General features: G+C 34.0%; 1 protein-coding gene across 3 annotated transcripts; it reads left to right on the forward strand.

The window, feature by feature from the left end:
• Positions 1-838: 838 nt before the first annotated feature.
• On the forward strand, positions 839-10,021 carry ASPA (aspartoacylase). Of its 3 annotated transcripts, none has more exons than XM_026861639.1 (7): positions 839-901; positions 2,625-2,887; positions 5,362-5,557; positions 6,735-6,828; positions 7,607-7,714; positions 8,569-8,678; positions 9,212-10,021. In XM_026861639.1, the coding sequence occupies exons 1-7, from the start codon at positions 839-841 to the stop codon at positions 9,422-9,424; spliced, it is 1,047 nt and encodes a 348-aa protein (XP_026717440.1). In that variant the 3' UTR covers positions 9,425-10,021. The 3 variants fall into 3 exon arrangements, with proteins under 3 accessions (XP_026717440.1, XP_026717441.1, XP_026717442.1); XM_026861640.1 differs by having other exon boundaries at positions 5,365-5,557; XM_026861641.1 differs by lacking the exon at positions 7,607-7,714.
• The last annotated feature ends 56 nt before the right edge of the window (positions 10,022-10,077 follow it).

Below are 10,077 nucleotides of genomic sequence, written 5' to 3' on the forward strand. Positions count from 1 at the left end.
GCCCCGGTCCCGGCCCCGGCCCCAGCCCCACGCAGCTGGCAGGGACGATTAAATCCGTCCTCTGTAGGGTTTCGTTAATTTTCTCCGTACCCGTCGACCTGGCCCACGTGGTGTCACGTTCAGCACGTCGAGAACCTGGGGCAGGAGCTGAACACCCGCAAACGTGTGAACACAAACATGTATATTACTAAAACTGTCAGCATCCTTTACCCTGTTTCTCCTCTTAAACCGCTATTCTGGGTTTTTACACATGGCTGTTTTCAACCATGTACTTTAAGTCTGGTTCCTCTGCAAAATCCCGGCAGCCAGCAGGATTGGAGCCTGTCCTTGTGTAAACCTTTTTCTTCATTCTTGTAAGGCTTTGGCAAGCCGTGTTACACTTCTTATATATATATATATATCTATATATCTATATATCTATATATAGATATAGATATATATATATATATATATATATCTTTGAGACTTTGACAGCTAGACTTCATTTATGTTTTATTACTGCATATATTTTCACCTCATGGCACGCATCCTAAGCTTCCAGGTGCACTACTAGATCATTGTATGTAGTACATAAAAAGCAATCTGATTTCTTAATAAACTAAATATCCTCTATAATTTTTCAAAGTTTAAGTATTGGCAAAGGACAGGAATAAGGGTTTGGTCCCGGTGTTTAATTACAGAAGACTGAAAACTTTTCAAGTGTCTGCATTTATGCCACAAATTCGTGGGTGCTTGTGATATCCTGGGAGACCAGGAGTTAAAAGCTATTTGGAAGTTAACTTGCTCTAAGAGTATAAAAGAATCCTCCGTGGCTTTAGTTCCGAAACTATGTTTGGAAATGCGCTGTATCTGTCCTAAGAAAGCTCTTCTTAGGAGACAAACTTCTTGCATGTTAAATGAGGTAAGTACACAAATGATCTCTCTATTTCATTCAGCGTTTTGCAAGGAATATTATAACCATTACAGTACCACCAGCAATAAAAGATAAACGATATGTATTAGCACTGCATGTCTGCATTTTGCTGTTTACTCTTCAAACTGCTGGGGTGTTTAAATTCAGCAAACCAAGATTCAGAGCATGAATCATTTTTTTCAGGCAGCGTGTAAATAGCTGTTTTGGCACCACTGCTAAAGAGACTGAGGTCAAAGGACAGTACAGACTGTCCAGTGCTGTAAAATACAACTGTACTGCTTTGTTTAGTAAATTACTTACTATGATTAAATATCTGACGGCTTCTAAGTACAGCAGTAATACAGTTGAGTGTTGAAATAAACAGTTGCTCTGTATTAACTCTCTGTGAGGTTCAGCAAATCTGTGTGCATAAGCTGAAACATAAAGAGTAACTTTTGTAGGAAATATATTACTGGCAAAACTTGGCTGGATAAGTCCTATGTTTAGCTTTCTTTTCTTGAACCTACAGCCTGTGTTATAAAGCCTCTTCCAGGCACTAGCCAAATACTCTCTCAGTCACTTGAGTATCATCTTAATAAAAAGGAACTGTGGAATAAATATTTACTCTCTTGGACTGTAACATTTTTTACATTTATATCACGCGTAGGATACTGATTGCAAATATTTCTGTCATTTACAGCAGTAAAACTTACTTTCTGTTTTTAAGACCTTTTATTCTAACTGATACTCAAAATGTTTTGATCCTCATGATGGAAGTTTTTACGGCTCTTTGGCTTAAGTTTCAGAAGCCTATCTGAATGCTTTTGGAAATGGAAGAAGTCCAGTTGTCAACTAAGGGTTTTTTTGGGGGGAGGACACAACTATTGTCTCATTGTGGTCTATATCTATTTCCTTTTTAATAAGAGGTTGCAGAAATTAAAAGGGCTGTCACTGGCAAAGTTGTTTTGATGTGTTAGAGGTCTGTGTTGGCAGATCCCAAGATAGAACTAGAGCCAGGAACACTAGGTAAGTCAGTCATGGATAAATTACACTTTAATTTCAGCTAGTGTTCTTTCTAATCACTGTTCTTCAGATACTATGAAACAAAAAAGGTCCTACAAGCAACAACATGCTTTGAGAAACTCAGCTGTTCTTGGTTTTTTGTTTTTTTTTTTAGATGAAAGTGCTTGATGTTTCGGCATTATGTGTTGATCTAAAGCCAAGATATGATTCATATTTTACTGGGTTTGCTCACTTCAAATAATTCTGCCCTTGTATACAATAATGTTTACATAACTTCAAACATACATGAGTATCCTTGTTAGACCTAGTTTGCAAGGCAAAAATGTGAGAGATATTTAAGTGCATTATTAAAGTTTACATTAAAAAAGCCTTTTCATATTGTCAGTAGTACAAGATTTACTTATATATCATGTATTAATGGAGATTGCCTGGAGAAGTTAACTTTTGAACTGTGTAACAGTACCATTAACAGACATGGAGATACTCCTAAATATGGTAAATGAAGGGGAGGGCTCCTAGAGAGGGAGGAGTGTCAGGTTAGCAACTCCCAGCCTTGCAAGGGGAGTTGAAAACTGTTAGAGAAATATTAATTCACTCACATTCACATCTGACCTGAACAGGCTTAAAGAATTTCCTATTGAAAGAGAATATTTATTTTTTTTTGGAGACAAAAGTTTTACTTTATCATTATTTTCTGTTTTGCTCTCAGCAATTCTTAGAGCTGCTGAAAAGCATGACTTCCTCTTCCGTTGTTGATAAACCTCCGGTAAGACGGGTTGCTATCTTCGGGGGAACTCATGGCAATGAGTTATCAGGGGTATTTTTGGTCAAGCACTGGCAAGAGAATGGAGCTGAGATTCAAAGAACAGGAATGGAAGTGAAACCATTTCTTACCAACCCAAGAGCTGTGAAGAAGTGTACTAGATACATTGACTGTGATCTGAACCGTGTTTTTGACCCTGATAATCTTGGGTAAGAACAGTTGTACTTTCTGTTGTTTTACTTTTCTGTTTTTCAAAATTGTAAGGAGATTCCTTTCCAGATTAAAAATGTTAACACAAGTTCCACGACTATTTTAACTGTGCAGTCACATAACTGAAATTACTGACCTTTAACCCAAAAGAACAAATTGCATGAGTGTAAACAAATTAATTTTAAAACTGTTGCTAGTAGAGTCTCAAACCAACACATCATCTTAAACACAGAATTTAAAATTAGATAGCTGTATTTGTGTAAACTTAGGTAGTGTTGTTCTGACTTGCAAAGTCATTACTTCTCACTTGTCTTGTGCAATTCAGCTTTGGAGCTCTTCTGAATACAATTATACTTGCAGGAAGATAGCAGATAAAAGCAAATTAAGGGTAGACTTCTGAGCATCTGAAAGAATGGCATACAAATCAGGGAAGTGTATTTCATTTCAGTTATACGGAGTAAAATATGAAAACTTGAAATTAGCTAAGTTAAAAATAATGTATTCTATGGCAAAATGATAGCCAAAAAGTCTCAAAAATTTAACTGACTTATATTAGAAGAAATACAATCTATAATTACTGTAAAATAGTAATTGATTTTACATTTTTTATGGGATTTTATGGTTTTCTGCTTTTGAGACATCTATTCCAGAGGTGTACTTTGCCATATAAACATTCTTATGCCTGATATAGTCGCATGCTAAACAGGTAATTATGTTTCAGAATGGTTTTAATGGTAAAGGTGAATATCACTGAAAGATGTATCACATGTATCTGGTAAACACGGTTATTCTTACCCTGCATATCTTTTAATTTGGCTTTTAATTTTAGAATTTTGTTGTTAATTATTATATATAAGATAAACAGACTTTTAAACACATAAGTATTGAGGCCATTGTTTTAATTGCTTGCTTAGGACAAACGTATGGAGAAAAAAAAAAGTGGTTTTGTTTTCAGCTGTTTTGAACATAGAACACTTGAAAAAATAGCAGATTAAGACACCTGCTGGTTGTCTTAATTTTTTAACTAAGAAAACAATTTATGTTTCATAGAACATAACACAGAACATTTGAAAAAAATAGCAGATTAAGACACCTGCTGGTTGTTTTCATTTTTAAACTAATATTCCTCAGTAAAGCTGCCCAGTCCTGTCACAACACTACTGACCGGAATACCTTCACCTGGTCACTTTTAAGTGTAGACCCTTCAGGATTACAAATTATTTTAGAAAATAATAGAAAGGGGAATGAAATCCTGATACTACTGAATGTAATTGGCTTCAATGAGAAGTATTAATTTAAGAGTCTTATGTGAGGAAACCTTGAATTTCAAAGACAGAACTAAAGAATACAAAGGTAGATTATGTGATACACAAAATCATAAAAATAGAAAAAGAAGCTTAAGGGGCTCACATAAAAATTGCAATCCACCTCACATCCCACCAGTAGATCAACGGCATGTGAACGTTCCTAATAGATTGTGTCTTCTCATTTCTAATACTCCAGCAGTGGTGATCCCATAATTTTCCTCAGCAACCTCTTTTAATGCTTAAATATCTATGCAGTTAGTAAGGTGTTTAGTATTCAACAAAATTTTCTTAACATCAGTACTTATTTCAGAATTAAGATATTACAAAGCTTGAGATACATTGACAAAGAAAACTGAATTTAGTGCCAAAGATACTAGGTGTGTCTACATTGTACTTGGGTAGTATCCCAAGCTTGTAATCAAAACTAGATTTGCTGTTTTTGCAGAACAAGTCTGAACCTACCGCAGCTTTGTACACTGTTTAAGATGTAAGATAGATGTCTTTATGTGCACATTTATGTGCCCTTACACAGACAGGAAGCAGATCTCAGACCTTTCCTTAGGCTGAGACTGTTTTTTTTAAAGCGTAGTACAGACATAATCACCTGAGATTACAAGTATTGAAGCTTCAGAGGAATACATTTGAAGTAGCAAAATCTTCTCTGAGTTTTGAAGGTCAGCATAGCTCAAAACAATAGGTTATAAAAGGCTGAAGAGAAGGCAAGAAATAAAGCAAGTTACAAAAGACTTTGAGTGATGTCCACAGTAAAAGGGCATGGACCGGTATCTGAATACAGTCTTCAGTAGGAGGTGGATCCAGCCTTGGAAGTGGTTTAAGTGGTTGATAAATTTTGAGTTAGTTTTCTGCACAGGGGAAAATTTTGGATGTAAAGAAATAAGACAGAAGTAAATAGTCTCCCGCTAAAATCAGATCGAAAAATTCTTACTACCTACCTGCACAAGATACATAATAGTAAGACCTGTTTAACAATCATGCTTGCTTTTTTCGAGCACAAATTCATCAAGTTTTAACAGTCTGGTAATTAAATAGCTGATTTCAACTCCAGTCAGTTATGGAATTAAAGTAAAAAGAAAAGGGGATACATATTTTGTTGACTGTAAAGCCATGGAATGAGTTTACTAATTTCTTTGTACTGATATTAACAGCAGGACAGTGGTGGAAGATATTCCATATGAAGTGAGAAGGGCTCAGGAAATCAATCATATATTTGGTCCAAAAGGTAGTGATGATGCGTATGACCTTATTTTTGACCTTCACAACACCACTTCTAACATGGGTGGTACCCTTATTCTTGAAAACTCCAGGGATGACTTTACAATTCAAATGTTTCATTATATCAAGGTAAAACTAATTTAAATGAACTATTAAAATAGATTTTAGTTGTAATGTTGTATTACTATATATTATTTTGTAGTTTCTTTAAATATACTAATTTTTATTCTGCAAAACTGTTTAAAATATTTAATCACTCATAGGACTATTTTTTTTTTAATCAGAGATAATTAATAATTTGATTGTAATATCAGGTAATTCCTATTTGAACTCATCATAATCTTCCTGTATTAAACTGAGTGTTAGTAAGACTGATGGGCAAAGAGGAGTGCTCAGAATAACAGCTATGAAATGAATGCAATTTAATCTGCTTTCACACTGATCTGTCAGGAACTTAGATAAATTTGGGTCACACATGCTAATTTTATGAAATACAGATACGTACAAAATTATGGAACTAGGTAATGACAAACGTGCCCTTCATCAGTATTTATAGGAATAGTGATATGTCTTTAGAAGGTGTTTAATTCTGCTGTTCCTGAAGCTGATAAGTATTGGTAGAGTGAGGTTTGCACAAGTGCTGGCTTGAGTGTAATCTGGTTGAAGTACTAGTGACCTAGACAATGACTGATGAAATCAAGGTTAGACCAGCGGTGTGGAATTTTAATTTTTTTTCCTTAGAAACAAGGTATATTTTAACATTTGATATTTTTTTTATTACCTGTATCCCATTTAAATGTTTATAAAATATTTGAAGATACAGAAAGCTTATGATTAAAATGATATGAAGAGCCAATCGTAGGCAGTCATCAGGAAAGAGGCCTGAAATATGTTCCTATGTGAAAAAATGGTTAAACTAAGGCTTAATTCACAGTCTACGTCCCCATAAGAGAATTATTAAGTCTAACGCAAAAAAAATACTTGAAATCTGCTTTACAGTATTTTCATTCTAAGTTTTGGAACACTGATAAGTAGATTTTTCTTAGCGGTTTAAGACTTGAACTGTGTTCAGTTATATTAAGAGACAGCAAAGTTCAGTGGAGCATGCCTGGCATGAGTTAATAGAAAGGAGACCAACAAATACAGCTTTGTCTCTTTTCTAAAGATGTCCTACTTCTTTGAGGGCCATGAAATAAAGGCAACATATTGAAGACATTGTGTAAATCATTTCTGCATCAGTAATCTTTTGTGGCACAACATTTTAAAATATTTGCATAACAAAGAAATTTTTAAACAATCTCCACAGAACGCTTTGGCTCCAGAACGCTGTCCTGTTTTGCTGATTGAACATCCCAGCTTGAAATACGCAACAACTCGATCTGTAGCAAAGCATCCTGTTGGTAAATATGAAAAATAAAGACTATTCTAACCCACGATAAATTATTTTAAAATATGCCTGTTTCCAGATCTGTTCATTTCGTTCTGTTATAGAGTGCTCTGATCACCAGGAGCTATTTGACAATATATTTACCAAATCAAATGTATATGATTATCTCTTCTTGTGAAGAGTTCTGATTTATACTTGGCTTACAAAACACAGAAACCAGATGGAAATTGTTAAACTCAGTTAACCCACTATTTGCAGAAAATATTTATAATGTATGAGGATAAGAAAGAAGTAACAGCTTCAGAAAGGAAATGTTTGTATCCTCTAAATAAGCTGAACACTGGTTGTTAGACAAGAAGAGGAAAAGAGAAAATACAGTAAAGGAAGGGGGAAATGATGTTCTGTACAGAAGTGGTTAATTTTTTCATTTATGGAATCCTAACCATAGGAAAAAAATAATTTGTTTGCTTTTCATATTAAACAATGAGTTTTCTAAAATGCAACAGGGAAAGATAGGATGAGGAAAAGAATGAGAGAAACTATCTGTAGTGACCCTTTCCTTACCCTGGTAACACACTCAAAAATGTACATACAGTTCTTTAAACTGATCCTGACCTGTGAGATAAATTTTCTGCTTGCCTTAAAAATTGCATAATGCTGTGCTTTACAATTCCTCTTAAACATAAAACACAGACCCAATCAGGTATCTGTTTTTGCTGTGTAATCTAAGCATGTGATATATTATGGCTAATTATGGCTAATAATTAATAATCTCCTTCATCTGCAAACAGGTGTGGAGGTGGGTCCCCAGCCACAGGGTGTTGTTAGAGCTGATATTTTGGACAAAATGAGGAAGATTGTCAAACATGGCCTTGATTTTGTGCAACTTTTTAACGAAGGTAGAGTAAGTAGAGAATATAGCCTCCTGTGTCATATCAGTGGACTATTTCAGGAGAATATTTTTTTAAAAAATAGGTTGGGCTACAACATTTTACAGTTGAACAAGTAAAAGGGGGCAGAGGAGATTGTTCTCTAGACCACCTAAGTGTGGCATCAGAAAGTTAGAATTTCTGTATAGCTCCTTTGGGTAGCTTTAAGGCTATTTCCTCTTTCTGAAAATGCAATAACTATATGTGATCTTAATCTTACAGTTGCTTTGAGAATCTGAAATACTAGCTAACATTTTTATTCTGTGCATTGTTATCTAAAAGTGAAGTCCAAAAAATTTGTAAGATTTTGCTATACCTGTGTATTACCTAAAATACATACTGACAAAAATAGGTGTTTAAAATTCTGTTAGAGTACATTTTGTCAGTGGGCTTTTTTTGGAAGTAGAAGGAAAAAAATATAGCTGTGCATGTCAGCATCTCCATTGTGCTGGAATGTAAAGATTAAATAACACTGATATAATTCTGGGTTGTGCAGCACTGTCAAACACAGGCCTTTCAGTCATTTCTTCATCTAGAAAATACATCTTTTTAAGTATAGAGTGAAAAGGCACATTTCAGCAGCTAATTTAGATCTGGGCTTCATGTACTACAATACATGACTGGACCATCTTTCTGCAATTTGGGTTTGAGGGGGCAAAAAGTCTGGAGCTAGACATTTTTATGATATATGAGCTAATCACTAGCATGTAAACTTTGGCAAGGTATAACCTGATTTAAGCCATTCTCAAGAGAATAAATAATGCATTGTTCTTTTTAACAGGCAGGTGTTCATTTTGACATTAAATTACATCTACTTTTTCTAGGAAAGGAATTTCCACCATGTACAATTGAGGTTTTTAAAATAATGGAGAAAGTAGATTATCCCAGGAATAAGAATGATGAAGTTATTGCTATTATTCACCCTAAACTGCAGGTAAATTCTAAAAATGTTGCAATTTGTGATATTTTATAAGTATTCCTTTGTTGCTTTTGCTATATTATAGTATATTTTATTAGCAAATATTTACAATTACAATACTGAATACTTTAAACCTTCCCTATAGTAAGTTCTGTCACTGAGGTCATACAGTATTTCAGTAACTGACTTGGGATTCACTGTATCTAACATCACTTTTGAACCTAAAACTGAAAAGAAAAAGGCTATCTCATATTCTTATATAAGGATAGCTTATATTCTAAAACATACATCTAATTTTGAATTCTAAAGGGAGGTTCTTTTTTTAATCAGTTGTGAGCATATGCAGTTTCCTTTTAGTTCACCATTATCAGTGAATTCTGAAAACGAGGCCAGAAACCTGAAGTTACATGCTGAAGATTAAAAGGAATCCTTTTAACAGCTTTTGCCATAAACTGGAGAGAATATAATTCTGGAGCATAAACTCAGAAATCACATGAAATACACAAAAACTTGAAAGTAAATATATCTATTTATTTTCTTTCTCTAAGGATCAAGACTGGCAGCCACTGAACAATGGTGATCCTCTATTTTTGACTCTTGGTGGAGAAGTAATTGCATATAAAGGGGACTGTACAGTCTACCCAACATTTATTAATGAAGCTGCATATTATGAAAAGAAGCAAGCTTTTGTAAAAACAGTGAAAATGAAACTCACTGCAAAACACATCAGATCCTCAGCCTTAGACCAGAACACTTCTTAAAAGCTTATTACAGATTTTCAATGCAAAAAGTAGATTTCGTCTCTTGGGAAATCCAGTTTCATTCAGTAGTAATTAATGGAATAAATAAATGCAGAATTTAATTTTAAACTGTAATTTAATTAACATTGCAGAGCACTTTTAAGATGAAACATACTGTCATAATGCTAATTATGACTACTGTTTACTTGTTTTAATAGATTACTATAGATGCAAATAATAAATCTTATTTTTATGAAGATTGTTATTTCACATTATATAAAATGAACAATGAACCACATATGGGTTAGTGGCTATCAAACTTATATCCAGCATCATATAGAAAGATGCTTATATGCAAAACTACATTATATTAAAAAATTACAACATTTCTACTTTATAACCCCAAGCCTCCAATAACCAACTCTTTTTAAAATGGGGTGATCCTTGAAAAGAATTCCTTACAAAAATGTACAAAATATGAGACAAAGGAAAAGCTAGGGAGGGAGAAACACAGTGAGGGTATGTATATTAAAATTCTTTTATATTATCTGCATTTGTGACTAACCCCTATGCGAAGTGGAAGCCTTACAGTTTGTTTTGTTTTTCTTTTTATACTTAGAAAGATAAAAATAGCTAAAAATATACTATTTCTAAGAAAAATACACTTTTTAAAG

The sequence above is a fragment of the Athene cunicularia genome, assembly GCF_003259725.1.
Source record: "Athene cunicularia isolate RWA chromosome 19 unlocalized genomic scaffold, athCun1 chr19_part1, whole genome shotgun sequence".
NCBI lineage: Eukaryota > Metazoa > Chordata > Aves > Strigiformes > Strigidae > Athene > Athene cunicularia.